The sequence below is a fragment of the Salvelinus namaycush genome, chromosome 30 (genome assembly GCF_016432855.1).
Source record: "Salvelinus namaycush isolate Seneca chromosome 30, SaNama_1.0, whole genome shotgun sequence".
Lineage (NCBI taxonomy): Eukaryota > Metazoa > Chordata > Actinopteri > Salmoniformes > Salmonidae > Salvelinus > Salvelinus namaycush.
The window spans coordinates 1,235,928-1,255,742 of NC_052336.1; the positions used below are offsets into that span (position 1 = coordinate 1,235,928).

Sequence of the window (19,815 nt, forward strand, 5' to 3'; positions counted from 1 at the left end):
CAGTATCTCAGGGCTACAGCCCACCAGTAAGGAAGCCTCAGTTGACTTTTCCCACAAGGGTTTTTCCATTTTGGTTGGGTGTGTGTGTGTGTGTGTGTGTGTGTTTTGAGGATTTGTTTATTTGGGGGGTTAGTGTGATTGTCTGCTCTTTCCGACAGCAGGAAGAGCCTGCAGGGTCCTGGACCCCTTCTCGTGCATTCACAGACTGCCCAACGCAGCAGGCACTGAATCAGACGCCTCAGACACATTCACTTCTCTCTCTCTATTTTCTCTCTGGTCTGCCTGCTCTTCTCTTGTATGTCCTCTTCCCCTCCTTCTGTTTTCTTTCTTGCCTCGATCTCTTCTCTCTTTTTCTAATCTCTATTGGTGGTTTCTCTTTTAGTCTGTGCCTCCATGCTGCCAGAACTGGGCCAGCACGCTGCTGGAGGGGAGGGGAGAGGAGAGGAGGGAGGGAGGGAGGGAGACGGCTAACAGAGAAGATAGCTAGCCTTGTTATAGCAGGGATATTACATCCAGATTGGAGTTTGTTTATCAAGTCATCCCCTAGGCCAACAAGACGGTACCTAAACACTGTGTATCATCCCCCAGGACAACAAGACGGTACCTAAACACTGTGTATCAACCCCCAGGCCAACAAGACGGTACCTAAACACTGTATCAGACACCAGGCCAACTCGACGATACCTAAACACTGTGTATCATCCTCCAGGCCAACAAGACGGTACCTAAACACTGTATCAGACACCAGGCCAACAAGACGGTACCTAAACACTGTATATCAACCCCAGGCCAACAAAACGGTACCTAAACACTGTGTATCATCCCCCAGGCCAACAAGACGGTACCTAAACACTGTGTATCAACCCCCAGGCCAACAAGACGGTACCTAAACACTGTATCAGACACCAGGCCAACAAGACGGTACCTAAACACTGTGTATCATCCCCCAGGCCAACAAGACGGTACCTAAACACTGTGTATCATCCCCCAGGCCAACAAGACGGTACCTAAACACTGTGTATCATCCCCCAGGCCAACAAGACGGTACCTAAACACTGTGTATCATCCCCCAGGCCAACAAGACGGTACCTAAACACTGTGTATCATCCCCCAGGCCAACAAGACCGTACCTAAACACTGTGTATCATCCCCCAGGCCAACAAGACGGTACCTAAACACTGTGTATCATCCCCCAGGCCAACAAGACGGTACCTAAACACTATCATCCCCCAGGCCAACAAGACGGTACCTAAACACTGTGTATCATCCCCCAGGCCAACAAGACGGTACCTAAACACTGTGTATCATCCCCCAGGCCAACAAGACGGTACCTAAACACTGTATCAGACACCAGGCCAACTCGACGGTACCTAAACACTGTGTATCATACCCTAGGCCAACAAGACGGTACCTAAACACTGTGTATCATCCCCCAGGCCAACAAGACGGTACCTAAACACTATGTATCATCCCCTAGGCCAACAAGACGGTACCCAAACACTGTGTATCATCCCCTAGGCCAACAAGACGGTACCCAAACACTGTGTATCATCCCCTAGGCCAACAAGACGATACCCAAACACTGTGTATCATCCCCCAGGCCAGCAAGACGGTACCTAAACACTGCATCATCCCCCAGGCCAACAAGACGGTACCTAAACACTGTATCATCCCCCAGGCCAACAAGACGGTACCTAAACACTGTATCAGACACCAGGCCAACAAGACGGTACCTAAACACTGTGTATCATCCCCCAGGCCAACAAGACGGTACCTAAACACTGTATCAGACACCAGGCCAACAAGACGGTACCTAAACACTGTATATCATCCCCCAGGCCAACAAGACGGTACCTAAACACTGTATATCATCCCCCAGGCCAACAAGACGGTACCTAAACACTGTATCATCCCCCAGGCCAACAAGACGGTACCTAAACACTGTGTATCAACCCCCAGTCCAACAAGACGGTACCTAAACACTGTATCATCCCCCAGGCCAACAAGACGGTACCTAAACACTGTATATCATCCCCAGGCCAACAAGACGGTACCTAAACACTGTGTATCATCCCCCAGGCCAACAAGACGGTACCTAAACACTGTATATCATCCCCCAGGCCAACAAGACGGTACCTAAACACTGTGTATCAACCCCCAGTCCAACAAGACGGTACCTAAACACTGTGTATCAACCCCCAGTCCAACAAGACGGTACCTAAACACTGTATCATCCCCCAGGCCAACAAGACGGTACCTAAACACTGTATCATCCCCCAGGCCAACAAGACGGTACCTAAACTCTGACACCATTTGGAGATGTTTACTGATATGTCTTATTCTAAAGTGGTCAGAATCAGTTAAGCTGAGTTTACACAGGTGGTCTCGTTCTGATATTGTGGTTTGTCTGTTCCCATGACGTAGGAAGAAGACATTCAGATGAAGAATGATAATCCGCTAATCATCATCCTAATACATGGTTTTGACACCCCTGGATGACAATATTGATGATGTGTGTTTGATCTACAGACAGAGAGGAACCGTTGTAATGTATTGATTAATGTTTGATCTGCAGACAGAGGAGAGGAACCGTTGTAATGTATTGATTAATGTTTGATCTACAGACAGAGAGGAACCGTTGTAATGTATTGATTAATGTTTGATCTACAGACAGAGGAGAGGAACCGTTGTAATGTATTGATTAATGTGTTTGATCTGCAGACAGAGGAGAGGAACCGTTGTAATGTATTGATTAATGTTTGATCTACAGACAGAGAGGAACCGTTGTAATGTATTGATTAATGTTTGATCTACAGACAGAGGAGAGGAACCGTTGTAATGTATTGATTAATGTTTGATCTACAGACAGAGGAGAGGAACCGTTGTAATGTATTGATTAATGTTTGATCTACAGACAGAGGAGAGGAACCGTTGTAATGTATTGATTAATGTGTTTGATCTGCAGACAGAGGAGAGGAACCGTTGTAATGTATTGATTAATATGATTGATTGATTGTGTTTGATCTACAGAAAAGGAACTGTTGTAATGTATTGATTAATATGATTGATTGATTGTGTTTGATCTGCAGACAGAGGAGAGGAACAGGCAGCTGCAGGAGCGTTTAGAGCTGGCCGAGCAGAAGCTGCAGCAGACCATCAGGAAGGCGGAGACTCTGCCCGAGGTGGAGGCGGAGCTAGCCCAGAGGGTGGCGGCCCTCACCAAGGTCAGTCTCGCCTCCACGCCGTCAAACATCATGCCTCCTGAGACACTCCGCTCCATTTCCCATCCTTTCCCCGTGTGTGTGTGTGTGTGTGTGTGTGTGTGTGTGTGTGTGTGTGTGTGTGTGTGTGTGTGTGTGTGTGTGTGTGTGTGTGTGTGTGTGTGTGTGTGTGTGTGTGTGTGTACTTCGTTCCTCTAACTTTCTCATTCATCATTATTCAGGATCCATTCATGATTATCCATAATCGTGGTAGCATCCACATTTTAAATATAGAAACGTTTAGAAACATATTCTGTTCCTATTTACAATAAAAGTGACACAATACGTAGTTCACAATTCAGTTTCTATTGGGGCAAAAACGTAATTTGAAACACAACCTTAAGATGCATCCAAGAGGTTTGTAGTCACCAGCTCGATGTGTTCATTGTGTGCTAGGAATATGGGACCAAATACTAACCTTTGGACTACTTTAGGACACTAGAAGGGAATTTGTGAAAATACTTATGGAAGAAAAAAAACATATTCAAATGGGGCGACTATATACAGTGCATTCGGGAAAGTATTCAGACCCCTTGACCTTTTCCACATTTTGTTACGTTACAGCCTTATTCTAAAATTGATTAAAAAATATATTTTTCCCCCTGATCAATCTACACACAATAACCCATAATGACAAAGCAAAAACCGTTTTTTTGTTGCCATTTTTGCAAATGTATATATATAAATAAATAAAACATAAATACCTTATTTACATAAGTATTCAGACCCTTTGCTATGAGACTCGTGATTGAGCTCAGGTGCATCCTGTTTCCATTGATCATCCTTGAGATGATTCTACAACTTGATTGGAGTCCACCTGTGGTAAATTCAATTGATTGGACATGATTTGGAAAGGCACACACGTCTATATAAGGTCCCACAGTTGACAGGGCATGTCAGGGCAAAAACCAAGAATTGAGGTCAAAGGAATTGTCCGTAGAGCTCCGAGACAGGATTGTGTTGAGGCACAGATCTGGGGAAGGATGCCAAAAAGATATCTCTCTCCTCTCTTTCCTCTCTTCCTTTTAACTCTTTAAGAGGCAGAGAGTTAAGTGTAGAACCTGTCACTGCCACACCACCCAGCTACCGCCACCCAGCTACCGCCACCCAGCTACCTCCACCCAGCCACCCAGCCACCCAGCTACCTCTACCCAGCTACCTCCACCCAGCCCTCTAGCTACCTCCAACCACCCAGCTACCTCCACCCAGCTACCTCCACCCAACCACCCAGCTACCTCCACCAACCACCCAGCTTCCTGCACCCAGCTACCTCCACCCAACCACCCAGCTACCTCCACCCAGCCACCCAGCTCCCTGCACCCAGCTACCTCCACCCAGCCACCCAGCTACCTCCACCCAGCCACCCAGCTACCTCCACCCAGCCACCCAGCTTCCTGCACCCAGCTACCTCCACCCAGCTACCTCCACCCAGCTACCTCCACCCAGCTACCTCCACCCAGCTACCTCCACCCAGCTACCTCCACCCAGCTACCTCCACCCAACCACCTCCACCCAGCTACCTCCACCCAGCTACCTCCACCCAGCTACCTCCACCCAGCTACCTCCACCCAGCTACCCAACCACCTCCACCCAGCTACCTCCACCCAGCTACCTCCACCCAGCTACCTCCACCCAACCACCCAGCTACCTCCACCCAGCTACCTCCACCCAGCTACCTCCACCCAGCTACCTCCACCCAGCTACCTCCACCCAGCTACCTCCACCCAACCACCTCCACCCAGCTACCTCCACCCAACCACCCAGCTACCTCCACCCAACCACCTCCACCCAGCTACCTCCACCCAGCTACCTCCACCCAGCTACCTCCACCCAACCACCCAGCTACCTCCACTCAGCTACCTCCACCCAACCACCTCCACCCAGCTACCTCCAGTCTCTTGTTATTGTAATTAAGTCCTGTCTAGTAATCTCTGCTGAAGTCCTGTCTGTCAGTCCGCGGTCTTTAGTCCTGTCTGTCAGTCTGCGGTCTTTAGTCCTGTCTGCCAGTCTGCGGTCTTTAGTCCTGTCTGCCAGTTCGGTCTCTAGTCCTGTCTGTCAGTCTGCGGTCTCTAGTCCTGTCTGTCAGTCTGCGGTCTCTAGTCCTGTCAGTCTGCGGTCTTTAGTCCTGTCTGTCAGTCTGCGGTCTTTAGTCCTGTCTGTCTGTCTGCAGTCTTTAGTCCTGTCTGTCAGTCTGCGGTCTTTAGTCCTGTCTGTCTGTCTGCAGTCTTTAGTCCTGTCTGCCAGTTCGGTCTTTAGTACTGTCTGTCTGCAGTCTTTAGTCCTGTCTGCCAGTTCGGTCTTTAGTACTGTCTGCCAGTTCGGTCTTTAGTCCTGTCTGCCAGTTCGGTCTTTAGTCCTGTCAGTCTGCGGTCTTTAGTCCTGTCTTTAGTACTGTCTGCCAGTTCGGTCTTTAGTCCTGTCTGCCAGTTCGGTCTTTAGTACTGTCGGCCGGTCCGCGGTATTTAGCTGCACTAAAACTCTATTCCCTCTTGTCCTAAAGTACCTCCTGCTCTCTCTCTTGCTCTCATCTCTCACACTGTCGTCTTCTCCTCTCTGTTCCTCGTTTGGTCTGTCCTCAACCTTTACCCCCCCTCCTCCCCAACTTCCCTAGCCTGACACCTCGAGCTCTAAGGACGCCAAGACACAGAGGAAGGTACACTGGCTACAATCACCCCTAAACCTCCCCCAATACCCTCACACCCCAGCCCCATCTCTTACCCCCGCCCAGTGGTCTAATTCTGCCAGCTTAGCTTGGCACTGCTGATCTATGTTTAAAGTGTATTTCTGTGCACAACTCCTCTCCCCCAGCCTCTAATAATAGTTTATGATCTGACACAAACAGGAAGTGCTACTTAATTTGCTCAGAGGGTCTAGGAACCCCCTCCTACCAGGGTTTTAGAATAGTGCCCGGACACTAAGGAGACTGCTTTCTCCGGACTAATTGACTTTTCCAAACTCGCGCTGGCATGTTGATTAACTTTTTATTTTAATGTTCAAATGTTCTTGGTTACTTTGGATCACCCCGCGCTGGATTGCTACAGTATACTTCCCTTTAGCCAGTAACTCTCTCCCCTTTCCACATTTGTCTAAGCACACTGTAGAGCCATTAACATGAAGAGTTTCCCCTTCTTCCCCCTCAGATCCCCTTGTCTCTAGTCTGTGTATTCTGTCTGGAATGTAGTCATGGTGCTTTTATGGGGCTTGGCTGTACTGCTCCGTGTCCCTCTGTCATGTCCCCTGTCTCTGCTGGTGCATGGCTGCTACTGGCTGGCTGTAGTTGGTTCTTGGTGCTGGTGTTTGTGGGTAGATGGGCACCTCAACCCCCCCATATAACCCCTAACATGAACCTATATGGTACCAAGCCTCTGACTGGGCCTTTTCAGTTCCATCCTTCTCCAGGTTCATTTGTATTGATCTGAAAGAAGCTTACACACCTAGCCAGCCCTCTTCAACTTCTCCAGTCCTCTTACCGACCCAGCCCTCTCAGATCTGTACAAATGGTAGAGCTTAGGGAATGTATTATTTTTGTTGTTGCAAGGATGAGGTGTTTGACTCTGTCTGTCCCGCAGGCGGAGGAGCGTCATGGCAACGTGGAGGAGAGGGTGAGGCAGATGGAGACTCAGCTGGAGGAGAAGAACCAGGAACTGCTCAGGGTGAGACGGATAGGGTCAAAGGTCGTCTGTCTGTCAGTCAGTCTGTGTTGTTGGGCAGAAGTTGGTGAATGTTTACAGATGTGGTCATTGGACTGTCTGATTTTAACATTGTACTTTCATTGTAGACAATATATTCACCCTCATTCTCATTCAAATAAGTAATTTAAGATTTTACCTCATACAACCAAAAGATCCATTAATTAACAGAAAATGGAAAGAAAACAATTAAAATGTGTGTTGTGAAATGTTTCCTTTCATAAGGAACCGGTAGGTTTTTCTGCTCTGCCTGGCTAGCTTTTCTGATTAGTGTTTGTGTTGTGAAGGCGCGCCAGAGGGAGAAGATGAACGAGGAGCACAACAGGCGTCTGTCGGAGACGGTGGACAAGCTGCTGTCAGAGTCCAACGAGAGGCTACAGCTTCACCTCAAGGAGAGGATGTCTGCCCTAGAGGACAAGGTGGGTGGGTTAGGTTACACCCTAGAGGACAAGGTGGGTGGGTTAGGATACACCCTAGAGGACAAGGTGGGTGGGTTAGGATACACCCTAGAGGACAAGGTGGGGTGGGTTAGGTTACACCCTAGAGGACAAGGTGGGTGGGTTAGGTTACACCCTAGAGGACAAGGTGGGTGGGTTAGGATACACACTAGAGGACAAGGTGGGTGGTTAGGTTACACCCTAGAGGACAAGGTGGGTGGGTTAGGTTACACCCTAGAGGACAAGGTGGGTGGGTTAGGTTACACCTAGAGGACAAGGTGGGTGGGTTAGGATACACACTAGAGGACAAGGTGGGTGGGTTAGGATACACCCTAGAGGACAAGGTGGGTGGGTTAGGTTACACCCTAGAGGACAAGGTGGGTGGGTTAGGATACACCCTAGAGCACAAGGTGGGTGGGTTAGGTTACACCCTAGAGGACAAGGTGGGTGGGTTAGGTTACACCCTAGAGGACAAGGTGGGTGGGTTAGGTTACACCCTAGAGGACAAGGTGGGTGGGTTAGGTTACACCCTAGAGGACAAGGTGGGTGGGTTAGGTTACACCCTAGAGGACAAGGTGGGTGGGTTAGGTATACACCCTAGAGGACAAGTGGGTGGGTTAGGATACACCCTAGAGTTCCAGGTGGATGGGTTAGGGTACCCCCTAGAGGACAAGGTGGGTGGGTTAGGATACACCCTAGAGGACAAGGTGGTGGGTTAGGTTACACCCTAGAGGACAAGGTGGGTGGGTTAGGATACACCCTAGAGGACAAGGTGGATGGGTTAGGTTACACCCTAGAGGACAAGGTGGGTGGGTTAGGTTACAGCTTCACCTCAAGGAGAGGATGTCTGCCCTAGAGGACAAGGTGGGTGGGTTAGGTTACACCCCTAGAGGACAAGGTGGGTGGGTTAGGTTACACCCTAGAGGACAAGGTGGGTGGGTTAGGATACACCCTAGAGGACAAGGTGGGTGGGTTAGGTTACACCCTAGAGGACAATGTGGGTGGGTTAGGATACCCAAGAGGACAAGGTGGGTGGGTTAGGTTACAGCTTCACCTCAAGGAGAGGATGGGTTCTGCCCTAAGGACCAGGTGGGTAGGAACATGCTAAATGGCATGTCATTTTTACCCGTACCTAGTGTAGCCTGAAACCATCTGGGACAATGCTAGTGGGTCATTATCTATAGATGAACAAGCTGGGGACACTATGTGTGGTTATTTCTATCTATAGATGATATCAAAGTCTGGGACATGCTGTGGTCAGCTAATCTATTAGAGAACCAACTGGGACAATGCTTGTGGAGCATTATCTATAGAATAGAACCAAGCTGGGTTGTCATTATTATAGATGAACCAATTTGGGACTATTGCGTGTATTATCTATTGATGAACCAATCTGGGGACAACTGCTGTGGTCATTCATACTATCACGTATGTGAACAAAGCTGGGACCAATGCTGTGGTCATTATCTATAGATGAACCAAGCTGGCGACAATGCTGTGGGTCATTATCTATAGAGAACCAAGATGGGACAAAATGCTTGTGGTATTATCTATAAGATGAAACCAAGCTGGGGCGACCAATGCCTCACCTCCCTTGTAACACTTTCTCTCTCTTATGAAATCCCTATGTGGTATTATTAATAGATGAAAACCAAGCCTGGGACACAATGCTTGCTGGTCAATATCTATAGGCTTGAACCACGCGGGACAATGCACGCGTGCTGGTCATTATCTATAGATGCAACCAAGCTGGGACAATGACTGTGGTCCAAAGCGATCGTATAGCTGAAGCTCTAAGCTGGGACCCCATAGAGGTGGTCATCTTATCTATAAGATGAAAACAATACTGTGCTGATTATCATGTGCTGTCTCTTCTCCACCAGAAACGGCCTTGAGTGCCCAGAGATGGTGGAGCATCAGTAAGAAGCTGGTGAGTGACAAACACAGCACAACCCATGAGAAGGTAAGGCACTCGGTTGACTCTGGCTGCTGCATATCCTCTGAACAGAACTAGAAGAGTTGTCCATCGCCTGTGTTGGATTCTTCATGCCATGCGACATCCTGCCATTCTGTCATTTGTCCCTCCTCTCCCCCCTCATTCCCTCTCTTCCTACCAACCCTCTCTCCCCTCTCCCTCTCCCTCCCTCTCCCCTACCCACCCTCATTCCATCTCACTTCATACCCTCTCCCCCTCCCCGCTCACCTCTCCCCCTCCTTCCATCTCCATCCTACCCCTCCTCCTCCACTCTCCCCCTCCTTCCTCTCTTCCTACCCTCGCCCCCTTCCTCTTCCCTCCCTCTCCACCTCCTTCCATCTCTTCCTACCCCCTCCCTCGCCCTCTCCCCCTCCTTCACCTCTCTTCTACCCCTTCCCCTCTCCCCTTGCCTCTTCCCTCCCTCCTCACCCCCTGTCCGTCCACGCTCTTCTGTCTCACCACCTCCTCTCTTCCTACCCCCTCCTCCTCTTCCTACCCCCTCCTCTCCCCCTCTCCCTCTCCCTCCTTCCAGGAGCAGCTATTGCCCAGATTGAGACGATGCGGGCGGAGAACGAGCAAGCCAGAGGAAAGGAACCAGGAGCAACATATCACTGCCCTGCACCATGGGCTAAATAATCAACTTTATCATGGGCTGTTCCTGGGACTCTGTCTGGACTCGGGCCCACGCCAGATTGGCCAGTGCTCTTGGCGTCTCGCCCACCTCTTTTCTTTGTGATTGAAATTTTGTGTGTGTGTGTCTGGCCTTGCGTTTGTGCTGGTGTGGTGTGTGCCGTGCGCACTCAGGCGGTCTCACCAAGCAGCACCCCAGATCAGGTACCCGGCGTCGGCCTATCAGCATGATGGACAGCCACTCAGGACCAAATACGGCGCGCGCTGGTGCTGAGGCGGCCCCAGAAGGGGCGTCTCGCCGCGCTACGGACGAACCCCAAGGTGAACCCCCACAGCCCTGTGTGTCCTAGTGAGGGACAGTTTAAACGGACTATGGCAGCGGGGTCTGTCTGTCTGGTGGACCTAGATACTGAGTTTCAGTTCATCAGACAGCTATCCATTGTCTGTGTTGAAGTCTCTCCCGGCCACAAAACTGTTCGCTCCCCATCCCTCTCTCATTTTGTTCTGTATTGATGGTATTCTCTCTCGCCCCCCCTTACATCTCTCAATTGTTTCTGTATCTGAGGTATTCTATCTTCTCCCTCCCCGCCTCTCTCAGTTGTTCCTGTATCTGATGGTATTCTCTCCCTCCCTCCCTACTCCCTCTCCATTGTTCTGTATCTGATGGTTTTCTCTCTCTCCTCCCTCCCTCTCTCATTTGTTCTGTATTCTGATGCGTATTCTTTCCCTCACTCCCCTCCCTCTCTCATTTGTTCCTTTGGTTATTTTCTGATGGTATTCTCGTCTCTCTCCTCCCTTGCCTAATTGTTCGTATCATGGTTTCTCTCCCCCCGCCCCTCCCGCTCTCAATGTTTGTCTGTATCTGATGGGTATCTCCTCCTCCCTCCCTCCCTCTTCTCATGTGTCTGTATCTGATGTATTCTCTCTCTCCCTCCCTCCCTGCTCTATTTGTTCTGTATTCTGATGGTTATTCTCTCCCTACTCCCTCCCGCTATCATTTGTCTGTATTATGATGGGTTTCATCTCTCTCCCTCCCTCTCTCATTTGTTCTGTATAGAGTGTATTCCCTCCCCTCCCCTCTATCAATGTGTTCTGGATCTGTATGTATTCTCTCCCTCCACCCGCTCCATTTGTCTGTATCTGCGGTATTCTCTCTCTCTCTCTCTCCTTCTTCATTGTGTCTGTATCTGATGGTATCTCTCTCTCCCTCCTCTCATTTGTTCTGTATATGAGGGTATTCTCTCTCCTCCCTCCCTCTCTCATTTGTCTGGTATCTGATGGTATTCTCTCTCTCCCTCCCTCTATCATTTGTTCTGTACTCTGATGGTAGTCCCTTCCTCCCTCCCTCTCTCATTTGTTCTGTATCGATGGTATTCTCTCTCCTTCTCTCCCGCCCTCTCTCATTTGTTCTTGTATCTGATGGTATCTCTCTCTCTCTCCTTTCTCATTTGTTCTGTAGCTGATGTATTCTCTCTCTCCATCCCTCTCTCATGTGTTCTGTATCTGATGGTATTCTCTCTCTCCCTCCCTCTCTCATTTGGTTCTGATCTGATGGTTTCTCTCTCTCTCCCTCCCTCACTCTCTTCATTGTTCTGTATTGATTGGTATTCTCTCTCTCCCTCCCTCCCTCTCTCATTTGTTTCTGTATCTGATGGTATCCTCTCTCTATCCCTCCCTCCTCTCCATTTTTATTCTGGATCTGATGGTATCTCTCTCCCTCCTCCCTCTCTCATTTGTTCGTATCTGAGGGTATTCTTCTCCCCTCCCTCCCTCTCCATTTGTTCTGTATCTGATGGTATCTCGCCCTCCCTCCCTCCCTCTCTCATTTGTTCTGTATCTGATGGTTGTCTTCTCCCCCGCCCTCTCTAATTTGTCTGTATCTGATGGGATTCTCTCTATCCCTCTCGTTCTCATTTGTTCTGTATCGATTTTTGTATTCTCTCTCTCCCCCTACCTCTCTTATTTGTTCGATTGAGGGTATCTCTCTCTCCCTCCCTCTCTATTTGTTCTGTATCTGATGGTATTCTCTCCCCTCCATCCCTCTCTCATTTGTTCGTAATCTGATGGTATTCTCTCTCTCCCTCCCTACCTCTCTCAATTTGTTCTGTATCGATGGTATTCTAGCTCTCCCTCCCCTCTCTCTCATTTGTTCTGTATCTGATGGTATTCTCTCCTTCTCATCCCTCTCCATTTGTTGTATCTGAGGGTTTGTCTCTACCCCTCCCTCTTCTCATTTGTTATCTATCTGATGTATCTCTCTCTCCACTCCCTATCATTTGTCTGTATTCTGATGGTATTCTCTTCCCTCCCTCCCTCTCCATTTGTCTGTATCTGATGGTATTCTCCTCTCTCTCTACCCCCTCTCTCATTTGTTCGTATCTGATGGCTATTCTCTCCCTCCCCCTCTCTAATTTGTTCTGATCCTGATTGGTATGTTCTCTCTCTTCCCTCCCTCTTCATTTGTCTGCTATCTGATGGTTATTCCTCTCGTCCCTCCCTCTCTCATTTGTTCTGTAATCGATGGTATTCTCTCTCTCCCTCCCTCGCTAATTGTGTCTGTATCTGATGGATTCTTCCCTCCCTTCCCTCTCTCATTTGTTCTGTATCTGATGGTATTCTCCTCCTCTCCCTCCTCCTCTCTCATTTGTTCTGGTAATCTGATGGTATTCTCTCTCTCTGTCCCTCCTCTCCATTTGTTCGTATCGTGGTATTTCTCTCACCGCCCTCCACCCCCATTGTCTCTGGTTTCTCCTCCCTCCCTCTCATTTGTTCGTATCTGATGGTTCCTCTCCTCTCCCTCCCTTCTCATTTGTTCTGTATCTGATGGTATTCTCTCCTCACTCCCTCCTCTCTCATTTGTTCTGTATCTGATGGTATTCTCTCTCTCTCTCTCCCTCTCTCATTTGTCTTATTGATGGTATCTCTCTCTCCCCATCCCTCTCTCATTTGTTCTGGATCTGATGGTATCTCTCTCTCTCCCTCACTCCCTCTATCATTGTTCTGATCGGATGGTATCTCTCTCTCCCTCCCTCCCTCTCTCATTTGTTCTGTATCTGATGGTATTCTCTCTCTCTCTCCCTCCCTCTCTCATTTGTTCTGTATCTGATGGTATTCTCTCTCTCCCTCCCTCTCTCATTTGTTCTGTATCTGATGGTATTCTCTCTCTCCCTCCCTCCCTCTCTCATTTGTTCTGTATCTGATGGTATTCTCTCTCTCTCCCTCTGCTTCCTCTCTGGACATCAGAGACATGTAAGTCAGAGTAAAGACAACCATAATAATGAGAGGTTGATTTGATAGTGTTGCTGTGGAGTGTGTTTTACAGAACATGGCTTAAAGGTATTCTGGACCGTCCGATTCTGTGACTAACTTTCTCTAACTTTTCCTTCCTCTCACTCATCATCCCTCCCTCCCTCATCCCTCCCTCTCTCTCCCTCGCTCCCTCCCTCTCTCCCCCTCTCCCTCCCTCCCACATTCTCCCCCCCTTCTCTCCCTCCCTCTCGAATGTTCTTCTCCCCTCACTCTCCCCCCACCCACCCTCTCTCTTCCTTCACATTCTCTTATTTCCCCCTCTCTCTCTCTCCCACCCCCCCCCAGGTCCAGACTCTGAATGAACAGGAGTGGGAGCGCGTGCAGCAGGCTAATGTTCTGGCCAACGTTGCTCAGGCGTTTGAGTCTGACCTGGACATGTCAGACCTGGAGGACGATGAGCGCGAGACCATCTTCAGCTCAGAGGACCCGCTGTCCCCTGCCGGCCAGGCCGACGCTCAGACCCTGGCCCTCATGCTGCAGGAGCAGCTGGACGCCATCAACAACGAGATCAGGTACACACACACACATCCCTACTATCAGCATGTTGGACGTATTTCAACATCATTCTGGAGATGTCATTCTAATAATCTGATGAGAAACATTTTCCCTTTTTCATTTTAGAGAAAACAAGGAGATGCTAACACTAACATCTCTCTTGCCCCGCTCCCTCTCCTCGCACTCCCTCCCTCCTCCTCTCCCTCCCTCCTCTCCCTCCCTCCCTCCTCCTCCTCTCCCTCCTCCTCCTCTCCATCTCGTGCTCCCTCCCCCTCCTTTCCCTCCCCTCGCTCCTTTCCCTCCCCTCGCTCCTTTTGCTCCCATCGCTCCTCTCCCTCCCTCCCCCTTTCTTTCTCCTCTCTCTCCCCCGTCTCTCTCTCCCCCCTCTCGCTCTCCCCCCTCTCGCTCTCCTCTCTCTCCCCCCTCTCGCTCTCCTCTCTCTCCCCCCTCTCGCTCTCCTCTCTCTCCCCCCTCTCGCTCTCCTCTCTCTCCCCCCTCTCGCTCTCCTCTCTCTCCCCCCTCTCGCTCTCCTCTCTCTCCCCCCTCTCGCTCTCCTCTCTCTCCCCCCTCTCCAGGATGATTCAAGAGGAGAAGGAGAACACAGCCATGCTGGCAGAGGAGATCGAGAGCCGTGTGGGCAGTGGGGACAGCCTGGGGGGCAGCCGCTTCCGCTCCATGAGCTCCATCCCCCCCTCCTCCATGGGGGGCTCGTCGCCCCCCGGCTCAGGCTCCTCCACCCCGCGACGCATCCCCAACCGCAGCCCCAACCGAGAGGTGGACCGCATGGGAGTCATGACCCTGGTGAGAGAGAGACCTATGCCCTTGTGGAGATCTGAGAGGATTTGATTGGTGGAAGTTCCACCTAGCCTATCAGAGAACAAGTGGAGCTCTCATCAAATTACATACGCTTGTTAAATCCTCTCAGTTCTCCACAAGGGCGTAGGGTTTAGGGCGTAGGGTTTAGGGGGGGGGATTTGAGATTGGGCCCTACACTCCATCCATCATCAGTCTCCTTTTACTCATTCAGCTTCAGTCCATCCATGTTGATCAACCAGGTCCTCTTTCTTCCTCTCTGAAACAAGCAGCCTTTCAATCATCCTCCTCTAGAATGACATCCTCCTCCTCCTCTAGAATGACATCATCCTCCTCTAGAATGACACCCTCCTCCTCTAGAATGACATCTTCCTCCTCCTCTAGAATGACATCCTCCTCCTCCTCTAGAATGACATCATCCTCCTCTAGAATGACATCCTCCTCCTCTAGAATGACATCCTCCTCCTCTAGAATGACATCATCCTCCTCTAGAATGGCACCCTCCTCCTCTAGAATGGCACCCTCCTCCTCTAGAATGACATCCTCCTCCTCTAGAATGACATTCTCCTCCTCTAGAATGACACCCTCCTCCTCTAGAATGACATTCTCCTCCTCTAGAATGACATTCTCCTCCTCTAGAATGACATCCTCCTCCTCCTCTAGAATGACATCCTCCTCCTCCTCTAGAATGACATCCTCCTCCTCCTCTAGAATGACATCCTCCTCCTCCTCTAGAATGACATCCTCCTCCTCCTCTAGAATGACATCCTCCTCCTCTAGAATGACACCCTCCTCCTCTAGAATGACACCCTCCTCCTCTAGAATGACATCCTCCTCCTCCTCTAGAATGACATCCTCCTCCTCCTCTAGAATGACATTCTCCTCCTCTAGAATGACATCCTCCTCCTCTAGAATGACATCTTCCTCCTCTAGAATGACACCCTCCTCCTCTAGAATGACATCCTCCTCCTCCTCTAGAATGACATCCTCCTCCTCCTCTAGAATGACATCCTCCTCCTCCTCTAGAATGACATCCTCCTCCTCCTCTAGAATGACATCCTCCTCCTCCTCTAGAATGACATCCTCCTCCTCCTCTAGAATGACATCCTCCTCCTCCTCTAGAATGACATCCTCCTCCTCCTCTAGAATGACATTCTCCTCCTCCTCTAGAATGACATTCTCCTCCTCCTCTAGAATGACATTCTCCTCCTCTAGAATGACATCCTCCTCCTCTAGAATGACATTCTCCTCCTCTAGAATGACATCCTCCTCCTCCTCTAGAATGACATCCTCCTCCTCCTCTAGAATGACATCTTCCTCCTCTAGAATGACATCTTCCTCCTCTAGAATGACATCTTCCTCCTCTAGAATGACATCCTCCTCCTCTAGAATGACATCCTCCTCCTCTAGAATGACACCCTCCTCCTCTAGAATGACACCCTCCTCCTCTAGAATGACACCCTCCTCCTCTAGAATGACACCCTCCTCCTCTAGAATGACACCCTCCTCCTCTAGAATGACACCCTCCTCCTCTAGAATGACACCCTCCTCCTCTAGAATGACACCCTCCTCCTCTAGAATGACATCATCCTCCTCTAGAATGACACCCTCTCATCTCTCTCTCTCTCTCTCTCTCTCTCTCTCTCTCTCTCTCTCTCTCTCTCTCTCTCTCTCTCTCTCTCTCTCTCTTCCCCCCCCCCCTTTAGCTTCACTGTCATGTGTCATTATTGGATCATAATACCATCCCCTGTTCAAACTAGTCCATGGGAGATCTGTTTCCTGTGTTGTCAGATCTGTGTCCATTAGAATCTAAAGTTTTCATCTGTTCAGTGTTTCTGACACGTTCATGGAACTAGCTACTAGTTTGGCGTTTTGTATTTGGTAGGTGACGTGTGTAATCTGTACCTGTGTTCCCCCAGCACTACCTCTATAACCCCTATGTGATCCAGAGGTCTCTGTCCCACCAGCAGACGGTAGCTTACCTGCCCTACCCTGCTGCTAGCATTAGCTTACCTGCCCCCCCTGCCTGTAGCTATTCTCCATGCTACTTCCAGGTACCACCCCCTACCCTCCTCCTCTCTTCCCCAGGCAGGGTTCAGTCAGCCTGGGGTCGCACTCACACACACCGCCCCCTGTCCCACGGTCCATCTGTGGGGCCACACAGCAATCACTAGCTGTTCACTAGCCTCTCATGGAAGGGTTTTGAAGTTGTCCATGAATGCTGGGCCCCCATTGGACTTCAGAAAAAGATCAGGCAGGTAGCTTAACCAATGAAGATGCAGAGCAAATGTGAAAACTCTGTTTGGCTGTTAGCTCATCACGCGCCAGACAGAATGGCTGTTAGCTCATCACGCGCCAGACAGAATGGCTGTTAGCTCATCACGCGCCAGACAGAATGGCTGTTAGCTCATCACGCGCCAGACAGAATGGCTGTTAGCTCATCACGCGCCAGACAGAATGGCTGTTAGCTCAACACGCGCCAGACAGAATGGCTGTTAGCTCATCACGCGCCAGACAGAATGGCTGTTAGCTCATCACGCGCCAGACAGAATGGCTGTTAGCTCATCACGCGCCAGACAGAATGGCTGTTAGCTCATCACGCGCCAGACAGAATGGCTGTTAGCTCATCACGCGCCAGACAGAATGGCTGTTAGCTCATCACGCGCCAGACAGAATGGCTGTTGATTTTGATATGTTAAAGTAGAGCCTTGTTGTGCTCAATTCAGACTTCATTTCAGACTCGACAGAGTTAAATGAGGTATTTTCCCCTCAGCTTGATTAAGTTCTGCGTTTGAGTTCTGTCTCCCCCCCCTCTTCCTGGTTCTCTTATCTCTTCCTGTGTTCAGAGCAGGACTAGGAGAACCTTTCCTGGAAATATGTGCTGCTACTCCATTTGTTTATTTACTCTAGAGATGCCAAGCTGGAGAAAAGGCATGCAGGGGCACATCAACCCTAGCTGCCTCACTCTGCCGTCACATGACACGAGTCCCATATCCCTGGTTGCCTCACTCCCCTGTCACATGACACGAGTCCCATAATCCTGGCTGCCTCACTCCCCTGTCACATGACATTAGTCCCATATCCCTGGCTGCCTCACTCCCCTGTCACATTACATGAGTCACATATTATTACCACAGTCCTAGGCTGTGTTCAGTAGGGCACACCGTGGCAAAACATTTCAAAACAGAATTGGACACGTTGATGCTGGTTTTCTTTGTGTTGTGCCCCCTGAACATTACCCAGGCCTGTTCCTTTAGGTCAACGGGCCTGTCCCTTTAGGTCAACGGGCCTGTCCCTTTAGGTCAACGGGCCTGTCCCTTTAGGTCAACGGGCCTGTCCCTTTAGGTCAACGGGCCTGTCCCTTTAGGTCAACGGGCCTGTCCCTTTAGGTCAACGGGCCTGTCCCTTTAGGTCAACGGGCCTGTCCCTTTAGGTCAACGGGCCTGTCCCTTTAGGTCAACGGGCCTGTCCCTTTAGGTCAACGGGCCTGTCCCTTTAGGTCAACGGGCCTGTCCCTTTAGGTCAACGGGCCTGTCCCTTTAGGTCAACGGGCCTGTTCCTTTAGGTCAACGGGCCTGTTCCTTTAGGTCAACGGGCCTGTCCCTTTAGGTCAACGGGCCTGTCCCTTTAGGTCAACGGGCCTGTCCCTTTAGGTCAACGGGCCTGTCCCTTTAGGTCAACGGGCCTGTCCCTTTAGGTCAACGGTCCTGTCCCTTTAGGTCAACGGTCCTGTCCCTTTAGGTCAACGGTCCTGTCCCTTTAGGTCAACGGGCCTGTCCCTTTAGGTCAACGGGCCTGTCCCTTTAGGTCAACGGGCCTGTCCCTTTAGGTCAACGGGCCTGTCCCTTTAGGTCAACGGGCCTGTTCCTTTAGGTCAACGGGCCTGTCCCTTTAGGTCAACGGGCCTGTCCCTTTAGGTCAACGGGCCTGTCCCTTTAGATCAACGGGCCTGTCCCTTTAGGTCAACGGGCCTGTCCCTTTAGGTCAACGGGCCTGTCCCTTTAGGTCAACGGGCCTGTCCCTTTAGGTCAACGGGCCTGTCCCTTTAGGTCAACGGGCCTGTCCCTTTAGGTCAACGGGCCTGTCCCTTTAGGTCAACGGGCCTGTCCCTTTAGGTCAACGGGCCTGTTCCTTTAGGTCAACGGGCCTGTCCCTTTAGGTCAACGGGCCTGTCCCTTTAGGTCAACGGGCCTGTCCCTTTAGGTCAACGGGCCTGTTCCTTTAGGTCAACGGGCCTGTCCCTTTAGGTCAACGGGCCTGTTGTAGTGTGTTTAATTTCCTGTATCAACTTAAACCAATTAATCTTTTTTTTTTTTGAACACCCAGCACGGTCGCTGTGTGAGAGCGACCCCGTAAAGCTGTAGCTCAGCCATTAGCTACTAGCAGACTGAACCCCCCCCCCCCGGAGTGTGTTTTGCAGTGTTTTCACTCTGCTCCCTCCCTTGATCTTTGACCTCAGTGTGATTTCCCCAGATTTCACAGACTGTGTATGTTTGAACGTGGACAGACAGTAGAGTGATGTAGTAATGCAGGGTGGTGGTAGGGGGAGACAGACAGTAGAGTGATGTAGTAATGCAGGGTGGTGGTAGGGGGAGACAGACAGTAGAGTGATGTAGTAATGCAGGGTGGTGGTAGGGGGAGAAAGACAGTAGAGTGATGTAGTAATGCAGGGTGGTGGTAGGGGGAGACAGACAGTAGAGTGATGTAGTAATGCAGGGTGGTGGTAGGGGGAGACAGACAGTAGAGTGATGTAGTAATGCAGGGTGGTGGTAGGGGGGGACAGTAGAGTGATGTAGTAATGCAGGGTGGTGGTAGGGGGGGACAGTAGAGTGATGTAGTAATGCAGGGTGGTGGTAGGGGAGACAGTAGAGTGATGTAGTAATGCAGGGTGGTGGTAGGGGGAGACAGTAGAGTGATGTAGTAATGCAGGGTGGTGGTAGGGGGAGACAGTAGAGTGATGTAGTAATGCAGGGTGGTGGTAGGGGGAGACAGTAGAGTGATGTAGTAATGCAGGGTGGTGGTAGGGGGAGACAGTAGAGTGATGTAGTAATGCAGGGTGGTGGTAGGGGGAGACAGTAGAGTGATGTAGTAATGCAGGGTGGTGGTAGGGGGAGACAGTAGAGTGATGTAGTAATGCAGGGTGGTGGTAGGGGGAGACAGACAGTAGAGTGATGTAGTAATGCAGGGTGGTGGTAGGGGGGAGACAG

General features: G+C 50.3%; 1 protein-coding gene across 1 annotated transcript in view; it reads left to right on the forward strand.

Moving 5' to 3' along the window:
* The window catches only part of LOC120024755 (liprin-alpha-1-like), an 88,506-nt gene that overhangs the window by 45,321 nt on the left and 23,370 nt on the right, over positions 1–19,815 (forward strand). Inside the window, exons 9-16 of the mRNA XM_038969040.1 lie at positions 3,090–3,224; positions 6,830–6,913; positions 7,237–7,405; positions 9,270–9,349; positions 9,894–10,056; positions 10,166–10,312; positions 13,581–13,812; positions 14,371–14,596. Coding sequence (XP_038824968.1) covers positions 3,090–3,224; positions 6,830–6,913; positions 7,237–7,405; positions 9,270–9,349; positions 9,894–10,056; positions 10,166–10,312; positions 13,581–13,812; positions 14,371–14,596 — 1,236 coding nt within the window. The remainder of the gene's footprint in view (positions 1–3,089; positions 3,225–6,829; positions 6,914–7,236; positions 7,406–9,269; positions 9,350–9,893; positions 10,057–10,165; positions 10,313–13,580; positions 13,813–14,370; positions 14,597–19,815) is intronic.